This window comes from Aquarana catesbeiana, linkage group LG03 (genome assembly GCF_042186555.1).
Source record: "Aquarana catesbeiana isolate 2022-GZ linkage group LG03, ASM4218655v1, whole genome shotgun sequence".
Classification (NCBI taxonomy): Eukaryota; Metazoa; Chordata; class Amphibia; order Anura; family Ranidae; genus Aquarana; species Aquarana catesbeiana.
Genome location: NC_133326.1, coordinates 250733795 through 250749634, shown reverse-complemented (window position 1 = coordinate 250749634; position 15840 = coordinate 250733795). Strand labels below are relative to the sequence as shown.

At 42.0% G+C, this 15840-nt stretch overlaps 1 protein-coding gene across 2 annotated transcripts in view; it reads left to right on the top strand.

The window, feature by feature from the left end:
* Nucleotides 1–15840, top strand: part of SLC38A4 (solute carrier family 38 member 4) — a 142463-nt gene that overhangs the window by 107276 nt on the left and 19347 nt on the right. For both annotated transcript variants that reach the window (XM_073619966.1, XM_073619965.1), the window contains exons 11-13: nucleotides 586–665; nucleotides 2064–2164; nucleotides 6907–7031. In XM_073619966.1, coding sequence (XP_073476067.1) covers nucleotides 586–665; nucleotides 2064–2164; nucleotides 6907–7031 — 306 coding nt within the window. The remainder of the gene's footprint in view (nucleotides 1–585; nucleotides 666–2063; nucleotides 2165–6906; nucleotides 7032–15840) is intronic.

Here is a 15840-nt window from a genome sequence, read left to right as displayed (position 1 = left end):
AATCAGACCGAGACAGAAGTACAGTTAAATCACACTTGTTTAATAATAAAAGTAAAAAGAACAAACGTAGTCAAAAGGTAGCCAAAGTTCAGTAACCGGAACGGATAGTCAGCCAAGCCAGAAGTCAGGGATCAAAGTAGTTGAACAGCAAGCAGGACCTGGAGCTGGAAGGGATGTCAGCAAAGCCAGTCTTTAAACAGGAACGCAGGAGATGTTTCTTGTGATGTTGACCAAGGCGAAGGCAGAGCTCCTCTGGACTGGACGTCTTAAGTAGGCAGGACTGACGAGCAGGATATCAACAACAGCTGAGTAACTGTGGAGAGAGATGGGAGCTGGCAATTAGCCGACAGCTGAGCGCCCAGCTCAGAGAAGGAATGGCTGGGCCCAGCCCTGACAGTCTATAGGCAGTGCTATTAAGGCCCCAGTGAACCCTATTTGCAAATTTTAACCAGTTTTATGTACAGTAACCTTTTTCAACTGCACAGGTCCAAATAATTTTCAAAATGGCTTTAACAATGTCAATTATAGTGTAATGTACTTTTTTGAGCATAGCAAATAATTCCTTCTCCTTCTTATATCGTTTAGACAGCCTATGCTATTCCAATCTTGGCCTTTGCTTTTGTGTGCCATCCTGAGGTGTTACCAATCTACAGTGAGCTCAAAAGGTACATGCACATTTATGTTTTAGACAGATGCACTGATTAATATCCCCACACACAGCCTCAAATGCAGCCATCCAAACTGTTTACTATCTGTTGCTGCTTTTTTTTTTCTGCCATGATAAGCATTTGCCAGCACTGGTCAGAAAATATAAGGGACCATAATCAGGGTGTTTGGATGCAGCCCATTGCACTTTACAGATGGCGCGTGTTTTATGGCTTGAAGAAAACACAGATGGCACAGGTTACATCCATAATCTTTGGCCAGTATCCTGATGAAAATATTTTCATATGAGGTCTAAGGTTTATAGGTGGTCAATGAGAAAAGGCCTGTTTTACAATTATTTATGGTAAAGTTAACTTGCCCTTTAAAACAGTGGTCCCCAACATCCTGGGCACTATGGACCGGCCATTTTGGAAGTCAACCCCTCCACAGACCTGGTGGGGGGGTGGGTCGACTTCATGGTTATTTGTGTGGAGATTGCACGGACCGGGGGGGATTTGGTGGTTTATTTGTGTAGTGGTTCCAGCCTGTCACAGGGAAACAGGGGGTGCCGCCTATCACCTCAGGGGGGTTGCACCTTTTCACATTGGGGGGTGGCAACCTGTCACCTTGGCTTGGGGTGGGGGGTGGTGCAGCCTGGGTCTCACCAGTGCAATGAGATCCCATCACCAGCTAGGCTCTCCTCTCTCCCCTTCCCCTTCTTCCCATAGAGAGGGAAGAGTGCAGTGCTGCTGGGAGAAGGGGTGCGGGTGCCCGCTGGTGCTCGGAGCGTGGCAGTGCAGGTTGTGCCAGCTTGCTACGCCCGCCCGCCAACCTTTCCCACGTAGCTTGGCTCCCAGCGGCCCAAGGACCAGCACCGGTCTGCGGCCCTGGGGTTGGGGACCCCTGCTTTATAAGGTAACAAGCAAAAATGTCCTGTTCTCTGTACTTTTCTGTCTGATCTGAGATTCCCTTGGTCAAGTTCTCTTGCTATCATTGTTAATTGGCTAATAGCTGAAAGATATGCAATGCAGCAATGATACTCTCCAACTATGGCACAGCACTTTGATTGATGAATGGTGAACTGACATGGGACTTTTGAAAGCTTTATTTGATTTTTTTGGAACAGTTTTATCACCAATTAGACTTTTTTTTTTAGAATAAACTGATATTCATCACAGTTTGCATTTGATATATGAATTTATTGCATGACATTTCATATTTTTATTCATATTGGCTTATAATTTGGGCAATAAGAGTATGGAATATTGATCACATTTATTTAGCCTCTGCTTCTTTAGTAAATAATTCCCATTATCTTGTACATGAACCCTTTACTACTTTCTCAATGCAATTATCAGTGCATACTTAATATATCTTTTTTTATAATAGCCTGACATGCTTTCAATGTGTTTTTCTAGTCGATCCCGAAGAAAAATGCAGACCGTTTCCAATCTTTCAATAACAGCAATGCTCGTGATGTATCTCTTTGCTGCACTTTTTGGTTATCTTACATTTTATGGTGAGTACAATTATTTTCTAATATCTATTTACTAATATATGGCCAAATGCTGAGAGCATTTAGTATTTGGTATTTAAACTCCAAAATTCTGCATGTATAATGTTTAAGACAACAGCTGTACTTTTAAATTAAATTAAACAGAGGAAAGTGAAAGCAGAAATTATAAGGATTGAGAGGTCAAAGCATTCTAAATGAGATTGAATGATGACACTTATTCACTGTCATTTACCTTCCCTTTTCAACACATTCACTTGTTAACAGCAAGTGCAGTTGGAAATACTGGTATATGCAAATGTAGGTGGAAAGTAAGAAGGGTTGGGGTAGTGGGAGAAAATAGAAGAAGAGGATGAGTGGAGAAATGGAAAAATGAGGGGGCGATATCAAGAATGAGCTAACCCAAGTCGCCTATAATGTGAGTATTGTTTTGTCAACATAGTGTGGGGATAATGGTCTATCCAGGGAGCCCTTTTTTTCCCTGAAAATAGAGGGAAAATCGCGGGTGCATGTTATTCGCCCCAGCGTACCTCGGAGGGGAAGGAGGGGGACGAGTGTTGCCGAAAGTCACCGACCCGTCATCTCCTCTCCACTCAGCTCTCCACTCGGCTCTCACTTGGGTCTAACTTGGCACATAGTCCCGCCTCCAACACCGACATTGGACCAGTGTTCTGTCTATCACAGGAGCTGGTCCAATGCCGATGGCGGAGGCGGGACTGTGTGTGTCACTGCCGACTGAGAGCCAAGGAAACAGATGACGGCTCAGTGATTTCATATGAATGGTGAGCTGCATTGATGGGGGAGATGGGTACAGAACAGGCTGCAGATGGGCACAGAACAGGCTGCAGATGGGGACAGAACAGGCAGCAGATGGGGACAGAACAGGCTGCAGATGGGCACAGAACAGGTTGCAGATGGGCACAGAACAGGTTGCAGATGGGCACAGAACAGGCTACAGATGGACACAGAACAGGCTGCACTGAAGCTGCAGGTGGGCACAGATTAGGCTGCATTGAGGCTGCAGATGGGCACTAATCAGGCTGCATTGATTCTCATTGACCATTATTTTGCTTCAAAGTGGTTTATTTAAAAAAAAAAATTATTTTCCTGAAACTTCCCTCTTAAATTGGGGTGCGTGTTATACGCTGACGCGTGTTATACGATGATAAATACGGTAGTTATCACGTTAACCTGCATTGCTGTGAGTTTCTCAAGGCGCATAGTTTCCCATCATGGACCTTGTTTATCAAAGCATGTTGTCTATGTTAAAGAAGGATCATAGATGTGAACACGTCAAGATAAAAACAATCAACAAGGAAATAAATTGATTTGGTTGACTCGTTTTTCCACCCTGACTGATTATCCTTATTAATGAAAATAATTGCTTATTGGTCAACCTACTCATTTACCACATTTGGTCTTGAAAAAATATAATTATTTCATCAAAATAATTGTAGCGGTTGGTTACCACTAGTTACTAACACCCACCAAATCACCCTGCTGCCAGACCCCCATCTATGACCTCTGAGACAATGAGCAGTCATTTGCGTAGTTTTTTTGCGTTTATTGCGGGATACAACTTGGTTGGGGTCAGGGAAGATATGGGATGCCCATAGCACTTATCGTATTGTCATCACATGAGTAAGACATTGATTAGCAGCTTTAGCCTTGAAATGATGCACCTCTAACATTCACAGTCTATTTCCCCTGCAGACTATTGCTCCTCCTCCTCTGCACTCACTCCTGCAGATTATCACTCCTTGTACAAATCCTCTACTGTAAAACTGTTAACCCCTGCTTGCTGGCTGTACTTTGTTACTATAGTAAAGTCTCTGAATGGTGTGGCTTTGGCAAATCAGTAAGCCAGAGGCATGCAATACCTGTCCCTGGTGGCTCAGTGAATTTATTAGCTACACAGTCTCTTGGAAGGTATTACCAAAGTGCTTAACCAGGCCAGAGATACTCGGTACCTCTCCCCGACGGCCTAGTACATGGCAATAAGCGGACTACTGTTCCCAGCCAGTCCATAACTGCAAATGCTGCGTTCCTCGGCCACAGCATTCTGCACTACTCTCAACAATTCTCCTTTTGCTTCTTGCACACTGGCCTTCTCCAAAGGGCAAGTTCTGTGTTCCCCAGTCACAGAACGTTGATCTACTCTCCTCAGTCCTACTGTTGCTTCTCCTTCACCAATCTTCTCCTGTGTGCAAGTCCTGTGTTCCCCGGTCACAGCAGCTTGACACCAACTCCACGGTGAAGATCTTTATCCAGGAATACATCCTAGCAGCTCCTGCATCCCTCCTTCGCACTCGGCGCGCCCCCCACATGGGGATGCCCTGTGGCAGCTACCTACAACTCCATTCTCCTTTTCTTGCATCTTCAGAACTCCTCCCTGGCAGCATGTGACCTCAGCTTATATGGGAGGCCTGCCCCCTGCCAACACCGAATGGGAATTGGTCAGAGCTCCTCACATGAGCTGCCTGCCACTCAAACCCCAGGTCCAACCTCTGTTCCATAACAATCTTCCTGAAAGCAGGGGAGGTGCCTCTGAATCAGAGCACAGGTGGTCACACCCACCACAACACCAAACACTCCCAGTCCCAAATCAAAACAACCAGGCCCAGCCTAAAGCACAGGCCTGGCTAAATTTGCCTACACTGAAAGCTTTAAACCCAGAAAATCCTATTCTAGCACCTACCTAAAGGTAGAGGGTGCTACATAATCATGACACATCCGGCACACCCTGTGCACACGCCTATGGTTACTAGTGGCCTTTGGTTCCTCCATGCCATCCCTTCCTTTCCCACACCCAGGAAGGGCTGTGTCATCAGACTCCATCTCGATTAAAAGCATTAAATTAACAGGGGATTTGTTTCCTACCCTTATCAGTTGTAGTCATAATGCATTGAGGTCTGCTCTCATCCAATACCATACACGTGCTCTACATCATTTTTGATCACAGCCACAGACAGCATAGTTGCAAAAGTGCAATGAACTTCTCGTTTGGTTCCTTTTGGTCTGCTAAATATACCCATTGATTCTACTAGAAATCTTGTAAGTGTATAACTTCCTGTACTCTCTGCCTGTGCTGCACTCCTTTCAGGTATATTGATCCCAGCTCTCTCTACAGCCTACAAACCACTTCCCCCTAGGTTATGTTAATTAGAAGAGGGGGAGATGTTTTTTTTATTACTAAAACACTTACTGTGCTAGGATGACATTGCTGCTGTCCCTCCATAAATACAGTATACTTGAGCCAGCTTTGTTACCCCAGAAAAGAACGTGTGTTACTGACAAGGTAAAAAGAAAAGAAAAAAAGCATTACAAAAATAATGCAGCCACCACATCTAAGAGCTGGTTGCAATATACTACTATTTTTGTTATTGGATTTAGATATACTTTAAATTCCCGAGTAATTGTCAGTAACTCCTTTCACTTCCTTTCACCAAGTGCATAAGGTTATAGTCATTGCTACTGTCACACATAAAGACAAGAGGGTGTTAAGCTCAAGTTCTCATTTTGTTATTGGCTGTGCACCACAAGTAAGGAGCAGAACTATTACAGCAGGGGCAGAATCAGGATATATATCTATATATAGATATATCTATATATAGATATAGATGTTGTGTCATTCAAACATTCAGTCTCCTACATGTACTATCAAGTATACTGCAGGGGTAGGCAACCTTAAAGAAGAGGTGGAGATCTACCTGAACAACATGGGAGAAGTCAAAGATCACCGGGTACAGTGTCGCCTCCTCACACCTGATTTAAACCTCTAATTGCCATAATACAACAATCATGGGTTTAAATCAGGTGGTGAGGAGGTAACATATTGCATCTTAACGTCTTAACTATGGGGTTTTACCAACCCCCAAACTGCAAATGTAAATAAACCCTTACTATTCTGAGCCCCCTCTAAGGCTATTTTCACACTGATGTGCTGCAGTATGCCTGCACCCTGGCTTAGCTGCGCTTTGTCAAAGATTTCTATTATATCTTAAAGCACACCAAAACTCCTACATTCAGAAAGGATACCAAACCCGCAGGATATAATAGAAGTGGCTAAGCACAGGAAACCTGCAGGAAAGCTGCAGGGAAACACTATGCTGAAGATCTCTTCTTTCCTGCTGCTGGCACCATTCTGGAGACCGCTAGCCAGGATAAGAGGTAGAGTGCAGTTGCTACTCGGCATAGGACAGGAGCCGACATTACAGAGGAGGCATCGGCTTATGCAGCTCTTGCTTCCTACTACAGCTCCAACTTTACAAGTAGTCCCTCTGCACGCTGCATTGCATTCTGTTTGATGCTCTGGCATGCCGGGTTAGCAAGCCCAGACAACAATCTACGAGTCACCTGGGAATGATCTACTGATAGATCACGATCGATGGGTTGCTGACCCCCGGTATAGATGATGAACATTGACACAAAAGGGCATCTACTTGTAAAGACAAATTGCTGATATTATTATTTTTATAGAGGAAGTCAAAGTAATAACAGAGCTTTCTGCACCCGTGACAGTAATTTGAAAAGGATTTGTTGGTGACGTTGTCACTGCTGTGACTTCTTCTGTTCATTTATGTGTGTATATTACACATATAAACTGCAAAGTCTCTTCCAGTATAAAGATATTTTGTGTGCAATTCCACAATTTGGTATACTCAGCGCTGCATAATATGCTGGCAATGTAAAAACAAGCAAACAGCAGAAATTATGCATTTTTGTTTACATTTTTCCTTTCCTTGCAGGAGAAGTTCAAGACGAATTACTTCACACCTACACAAAAGTATATAGATTTGATACCCTTCTTCTCTGCGTCCGCTTAGCAGTGCTGGTGGCAGTGACCTTGACAGTGCCAATCGTTTTGTTCCCAGTAAGTGCCTTAAAAGATTTTTAAAAATACAGATATAAAAAAAAAATTAAATATGTAATATATATTATATATATATATATATATATATATATATATATATATATATATATATATATATGGAAAATGTTTTTGTACTTCATTTGCTTTAGGCTGCATTTGGGTTACAAATAAAAGTTGTCACATAAATGACTTAAATGATAGGTGAAACTCAGCAATGGAATGCATATGGCTTACATACTGTGGCGCCCTCTGCTGTTACATCGGTAGTTTTCCTACTGTACTGAACTACTACTGCGTAGTTCCTGAATAAACCTGGATAATGTTCTTAGCTGTAGTTTTTGCTCTGTGAAGATTTAAGGCAGCTGTTGGCTGGTTATGGCAGTATTACCTTTCATGTGCTGTGCTATAAATATAATCCGGTTGTCACAAAACGTTCAAAATGTTTTGATAGAAACGCAGAGTTGCAATGCCTCGTCCTCGGAGCGAGATATTGATTTCTTGTCAAATGTAACAGACATTTCGATTTAATGAATATAGATATAGGCTGTATTAACTTTAAATTTGAATCAAATTTGAGTTGCATGTGATTGGATGAGTGAAGAGAATACAGCTTCGCTTTATTCATTAAACTAAGTGAACATTCTCCACTTCTGTAGCATATCAATCGAGACAGATAGATTAAAAGACAGATACAATTTGGAGATGTATAACGAAGATAAGTCGGTAGCTTTGAAATGACCTATCGTCCCCTGTCATAAATATTCCTATGTCCTCTGAACAAACGTGTTTTACCTGTCAGTCTGGCTCAGCATTGTCAGTTACTTTTAGGCAGTTATTACGAAAAATTGAAAAAGGCCTCTAGACATTTTTATAAACATATATGTTAGACAGGTACATTCCTAAGTGACAGGTTATTCGGAATAGTCTTCTGTTTTAATCGGCATCGGGACAAAAAAATGAGTAATTATAAATGCAACTAATAAATCATGCATATAATAAAAGAAATTGAATTATTTTTGGAGCTGATTTTCTCATGCAAAATCATGCCTACAGTATCTATGCTGCCTCGGGCTTGTGTTAAAATAGTCCATTAACAAAACAGCACAGCGGTAAAAATCATATAGAATTAAATTAGAATATTCTGGAAATGAAAACAAGTGGAGAAAATTTTCATCATTTTAAAATGTATTTGTAATTTATTCGTAACTTTCGCCCTAATGTCACTAATAATGAATCTGTTTATATTGCCAGTCACATGGGATGTCCAATTTTAAACATTCATTTTTACAGGCAATTGCAGTGTGGATTTCAATGACATGTTCCAGTGGCCCCTCGTATTTTTATGTAATAAAAGGATTCTTTTGATATTTATTACATGTGATCAGATAATAAAATAAAGAAAGAAAAAAATGTGGGTCCCAGCCTATGTGACTTCCAGAGCATACACACATTAGATGCAATGCTCTGCATTTGGCGTAAAGCAGAACTACGCTGCATCTGGGCACCACCAAAAAAAAGACTCTGTTTAATACATTGTTGATATTTAACCACCTCAATACAGGGCACTTACACCCCCTTCCTGCCCAAGCCATTTTTCAGTTTTCAGCGCTGTCGCACTTTGAATGACAATTGCACGGTCGTGTTACACTGCACCTTAATTAAATTTTTATCATTTTTTTCCCACAAATAGAGCTTTCTTTTGGTGGTATTTGATCACCTCTGCGGTTTTTGTTTCTTGCGCTATAAACAAAAGAAGAGGGACAATTTTGAAAAAACACAATATTTTTTACTTTTTGCTATAATAAATATCCAATTTTTTTTTTTTTTTTAACAAATTTTTTCCTCAGTTTAGGCCGATACGTATTCTTCTACATATTTTTGGTAAAAAAAAATTGCGATAAGCGTATATACTGATTGGTTTGCGCAAAAGTTATAGCGTATACAAAATACGGGATAGATTTATAGCATTTTTATTATTTATTTATTTTTTACTAGTAATGGCGGCGATCTGCAATTTTTATTGTGACTGCGATATTGCGGCGGACACATCGGACACTTTTGACACATTTTTGGGACCATTCACATTTATACAGCGATCAATGCTATAAAATTGCATTGATTACTGTGTAAATGTGACTGGCAGGGAAGGGGTTAACACTAGGGGGCGCTCGAGGGGTTAATGTATTACCTAAGGAGGTGATTCTAACTGTGGGGGGAGGGGACTGACTGGGGGAGGTGACCGATCGCTGTCCCTATGTACAAGGGACACGCCATCGGTCTCCTCTCCTCTCTGACAGGACGTGGATCTGTGTTTACATGCATAGATCCACGCTCCTGCTGTGTTACCCGGCAATCGCGGGTGCCCGGCGGACATCGCGGCCGCTGGGCACGCGCACCGGGTCCCGAGTGACACGGCGGGCGCGCGCGCGCGCCCGCCGTGTCACTCGGGACCCGGTGCGCTCGGGAAGGCGAGGACGTCATATGACGTCCTCCCAGAATAACAGAAGCCTCGTCCAGCCGTCATATGACGGTGGGCGGTGGCTTAGTGGTTAAAGCAAACTCCCCCATCCATACAGATTTCCATGCTTTATTTTGGAGAGAAATCGCTTTGAAAAACACCCTCTTGCATTTCTGGTCGTGGCCGCCTTGAGTAAGGGCATATGATTCATGTAACATTTTATTCCTGGAATCCATCAGCCCTTAGCTCATGCATGCCGGCAGGAAGGAGAGCTTAGCCGAGAAAGCCCCTCCTCCCCTTCTGAAGACTCCTGGGAAATATGATATCATTTGCCTAGGTCCCAGAAATAAGAAACCAGATCAAGAGGGGGTTGGATCAAGAGGGGGCTCGGTTAAGTATTTAATTGAGTATTGGGGGGAGCAGCACACAGAAGGTTTTTTACCTTCATGCATGAAGGTAAAAAACGTTCAGTCTTTACAACCACTAGGTTTTAAACAGTTTTTTACCTTCACGCATTCTATGCATGAAGGTAAAAATCCTTTTGTGTCCTGCTCCCCCCACAGTCCCCTAATACTCAATGAACCCCCTCTTGATCCAGCGATGTGCATGGGAGCCTTGGCTGTCCCGGGTCTCTCTCTCCTCATTGGCTGAGACTATATTTAGATAGAACTACAAGTAAAAAATGTAACCATAGCTCTGTGTCCTGCGAAAACCTCAGAACTGTGTCCCTTAGTTTTCCTTGAAGCCTCATTTAATGAAGTTAATATCTTAATGAAGTTAATTTCTTGAAAGTTCCCAATACAGCTGTTTATAGTGCAGAGTGTTCAGAAGCTATGCTGTGGTCTATGGAAGCTGATGTAAATGTAATGTGGCTTAAAAAAGAAAAGCACTAGACATTGAAGCAGAAACAGGAAACAGGTGGCCAAACTCATCCAGTGTTAATAACTCAATTTATAGGTACGGGAACTAGCTTGGACATTGGAGTCCTCATTTGAGATAGTGATTTATGACCATGTTATTAGTAGCTAAATATTACCCTGAACACATATATTCTGAGACAACACACATCAGGAGTCCCATTATTTTGAATACATTAGTACTGTATTTAATATTATCTAGTTCATAAGTATCTAATACTAATCTAAACCTGTGTGATTTCATTCCATTTAAATACATTGGCATTGATTTACTAAAGGAGTAGAAACTGTTCTTTTTACAAAGTGGAAAACCCAATTATGTGCAAGGGAAATATAGAAAACAGGATTTTTGCTAGCAAATGAATGGATGATTGAAGTGAACACGGGTTCACCTTTTTTTATTACAGTATATTTAAACCCAAAAAATAAAAATATAACAAATCACAGCTTACAGGTCTTTAGATGTGGTGGCTAACTGTATTAGTTTTCTTTTTTAGTCTAAGTACAATTTCTGCCAGTACAGGTTATCTTGCCTGCCTTGTTATGTTTTGTGCACTGAAATTAAATCACAAAAAAATGTATTAGCCTTTCCAGTTCTCTTCTGTAACCCACAGATCCTAGGGATGGTGTTCAGGTTTGCGGCAGTGTAGGGTTTGAAACTCTGTCTGTTCTTTGCTTGTGGACTGGCTAAACATTTTAGCTTGTTCACCCAAGTGAACCTCCTGCTGCAAGCAGCAAGAACTCTTTAATTTATTGGCAGTAATATTACCACCAATGAGAACTTACTGCTGTGCAGGCTGCTAGCGTCATTGGTTGCTGAAAAGCTAGTGGCTGCACAGCCTCGTTGGTTGCTAAGATGCAGGCAGCTGCCGGTATTCTAGCAGCCACTATTCCACTGCTTTCTGGCTTGTAAACAAGCTTGCAGATATCCCTGGTGTGGTCAGTGACTACATATGCTCATGAACCAATTATGGGCAATGCTGTCAGACAGCTTCTTGCCTCTTTGTGTTCATTCACCTGAAAGCTAGGGGATGTCAACTGCGACAAGGAGCCCTTTAAGAGTAGATCGTCTTGGCGGGTTGGTGATTGATGATGGATCTACATTGCTGGACAATGTGATTTGACCCCAGCAAGGTACCCTCCTTGAGGGCTTGTGGCCTTAATTTGTTTGAGGGGTACACACTTTCCTGAACAGCCAGACTGCATTCTCTGATAAGAATCCACTGTGAATTTTGGGGGACCACATGCTTTTTTTTGCATGGGGTTCCACTTTAAAATCATACCAGACCAGAAGGTTCTAGCATGGAATTTGGGGAGACCCCACACTTTTTATTTTGTGTTTTTTTTTATGGAGTTCCCTTTACTATCTATAGTATATTAGACCCTTATAGACCCTTAACATGGATAACAATCTAGTATGAATTTTTAGAGGGAACCCCACTCTAGTATGCTTTTTTAATTGTGGGGTCTCTCATCTAGGATATGGGTTTAGTTTAGATGAAGAGAACCCCTGGCTGCTTTGTTTACAAATGGGAAATGTCATTTACAATTTCAGTTGTAACTTTTTCTTTTAATAAATGTCACGTTTTTTCTTGTGTACATTCTACAGGTGCGCCCCATTCACAGTTATGTACGCATACGCTTAAATGCATCTGTACACAAGTATTTTACTGATCGTTACACAGGAATTTTTCTCCTAGAAAACACGTGTAGTAACATCAGTAAAAAAAAATTACGGCCGTGTGAAAGACCTTAGACCTAAACAAGCGTTTTAACACTTGCAATGTAGGGTATTCCCAATGCAAGGAAGGATTTTTACTTGGAGTTGACAGGGGACAGTAATAAAAATAAATAAATAAATAAATAAATAAATGTCTTTTTTTTCCAATAAAAAAATTCCCCTTGACTAGAACGACGACGGGTGATCTGTAAGTGGTTAAACAGCTTCAGTCAAAACTAATTATATAGTAGCAGGTAATAGCAGCGTCTTCTCTCCACCCAAAGCATTTTCGTCAGAGAAATTTAATCTGCATCAAACTACTGCTGAACTTTCACCTACTTTCCTTCAGTTAGTGTAGTGGAAGGCTTGCTTCTAGAGTTACTGAAAAAATGTCATTTACGCATAAGATGTATATTTGGGTGTCTATCATATATCACAAAAATATTTTACATTATTTATTTTATATGTTGATCTTGCTTTACAATTAGGAGTACCAGCTATGTGAAAGTAGATTTATTATATTCTAAAAGAGCCTAGAGATAAACATACCCAACGATGCTAATGTAAACTACATTGAAAAATGTATAAAAAAAACATCAGGAATACCGTTGCTATATAGCCTAAAGCTGACCATTCATTTTTAACGAGGAAATTGACTGGTCTGAGCACTGTGAAAAAATTAGCTACAAAATATAAAAATCTCTCACATTTCATTAACTTCCCCTAGTTTGCTTTCAGAGATGACATAACATGCTGAAAAATATTCACAACAATTTTAAAGTAAACCTGCCCTCAAATATCAGGCCGCCATCTGAAAAATGCTAACTGGCAGGCTGCCATGATGACCCACCTAGATTTAAAGTGGAGGTCCACCCTAAAAAAAAAAAAAAATGCATAAAAAAATACCTAAAAAAATGGAGGAAAAAAAACAAAAAATTTTAACTCACGTGAAATGGCTGTTGCTAGTTAGTCTTCCTAATCTGCCTCTTCCTACACCGCGGTGATCTTCAGTCTTCTGCTCCCCGCGTTGTCTTCTGGGGAATGGGGCGCGGTGTGTTATGGGAACTGTGTGTGTCCCACAACGCATCACATCGCATTCACAAAGCGCCACGCTGCTCGCGCGTGTGCAGTAGGAAACTGGCAGTGAAGCCGCAAGGCTCCACTGCCTGTTTCCCTTACTTAGGATGGCGGTATCGGGACCCGAGAGCCGAGGGACGGGTCGGCCTCGGGCGGCCGACATCGCGGGCACCCAGGACAGGTAAGTCTACTTATTTAAAGTCAGCAGCTACAGTGTTTGTAGCTGCTGACTTTAAAAAAAAAATTATCCTGGCCGGAATCCCGCTTTAATACTGTGTGTCACTGAGTCAGAGAAAGTATGCAGATCAGAGAAGTCTATATCTGCATGCTTGTTCCAGGTAAGTAGTTCTGAGGACAAATTCACACATAGGGGGTTATTTACAAAAGGAAAATCCACTTTGCACTACAAGTGCACTGAAAGTATACTTTCAAGTGCAGTCGCTGTAGATCTGTGGGGGATATGCAAGGAAAATAAAAAAACGCATTTTTGCTTGCACATGATTGGATGATAAAGACAGCAGAGCTTCCCATAATTTCAGAGCTTCCCCTCAGATCTACAGCAATCTACAGCGACTGCACTTGCAGTGCACTTGTAGTGCAGAGTGCATATCCCTTTAGTAAATCAACCCCATAGGGATGTGAGAGGTGTTTTATTGTTATTTTAAACGCCTGTCGCCGCAAGAACACACATTAAACAATTGTTTTCTGTGAGTATCATTTACACTGCAACACAGCCCAGAGCTGTACAGACATGCTGAATTTTATCGCAGAGAGTGAACACAAAAGAAAGACAGCTAGTATTTTTAAAATGAGAGCTCAGCAATGACAGCCTCCTTGTTTCTCCAATAGCAGGTTTCATTTAAGGCCCCCTTCACTTGGGGCACATCCGCTTTCCCCAGCAGGGGAGCTGTCCACTGATCCCCTGCTGAGCAGAGCAGAGCAGGCAGGTGACAGGTCCATGTTTGCACAGTTTATGCAGAGTGCACACAAACCCAGCCCGCTCTGCTCTATGGGTGGTCTGAAGTCAACAGACCAGCTGTCCATTCACACTCGACTGCCCTCCAATCCGATCCACTTAGACGAAGGGGTATGGATCCTCCTCTGTTTTTTTGTTTTTTTTTCACTGACCAGATCAGATCGGAAGTAGGCAGGTGTAAACAGACACAAGTCTGTTTACACCTGCCTGTCCATAGGGATACATGGACCATCCGGTCAGGTCCGCCTGAAAACTGACAGGCGGACCTGATCGGATAACTCATATGAAAGGGGCCTAAAGGCTATGTATGCTTTTTACATTGGCCCATGCAGACAAGGAGCCTCGGTAATTTAAAAAGCACATTGGGAGAGCTTTGTAAAAATATTGTTTAACATAAATTCCAAAACTGTAGGCCTTTTCTGTCACCCATGAAGCTTGGCCTAAATACTCCCAATGTTTATATTTCTACATCTCGGACTATTTCCAGGACATGGGCTGCAACAAAATAAAGAAATTCAGTGGCCATTTTGTTGTAGCCCAGAGTATGAGATAGAAATCAACTACAGCAGTGTGTGAACCTTGCTGGGAATGTGCGACTGAAGCTTGTAGCTTGTCAGTCAATACTTTGTCACACCTAGTCCAGCCCGCTGCTTTCTAGATTGACAGAAATGCCTCTAATGATGAAATCCTCTCACTGTGAGCTACAGTGTCTGGGGACATGTTAGACACAAATGAAGAAGGATTTGGCTCAGTCACGGATGATAAATGATGTTTATTTACTTTATGAAGCTTGTACTTCATATAGTAACTGGATTTATTTTCCGTTTATTTTTTATTTAGACAGAGCATTTTTTTTTTTTATTTTGGATAGAGTAAGGCAGGGGCATAACACCTGTCAGTTTATTTTTTGATATCCGTGTCCCATTGGGGAGATTTCCCTTAGGCCCCTTTCACAGATGCTCACTGTTCAGGTCTGCCTGTCAGTTTTTCGGCGGACCTTAATGGACGCTTCATACAGTTCTATGGAGCGACGGATGTCAGCGGTGACATGTCCGCTGACATCCGATCCGCTCCGATCCTCTAAATGCAGATGGATGGAAACCCTATTTTCCATCCATCTATCGGATCGGATTGGATTAAAACTGAGAGGCGGATCCATTTTCATCCGATCCCCCACAGCAGAGAGTGGACATCTGATATCATCTGCTGGCTCAGCGGGGATCAACTGAGCAATCCCTGCTGAGCTAACGGAGTCCGTAAAAAACGGACATTATGTGTGAAAGAGCCCTTAACTTCCTGTCCGATAGCCAAAACAGGAAGTAAGAGGAAATCCTGAAAATTAAAGTGTTACTAAACCCAGGACCCTGCATTCACTATATCTGGTCTCCCACAGTACACAGAACATGGCAATGCAATTATTTAGTAAATATAAACTTTTCTCATCAGCAGTTAGAGCAGTCTTGTGACTTCTATAAGTGTCTGGTCAAAGCTTGTCGGAGGAGTTTTCATTCTCCCACTATTGTCACATGAGAATGCAAGATCACTGACCATCTTTCTGGACAGTGCTGATTGGCCCTGTCCTAATCGCATGCACTCTCCCATTCTCCCAAGAAAAAAAAAAACTCTCTAGCAATACACACCAAATTGAGCATGTGCAGCCT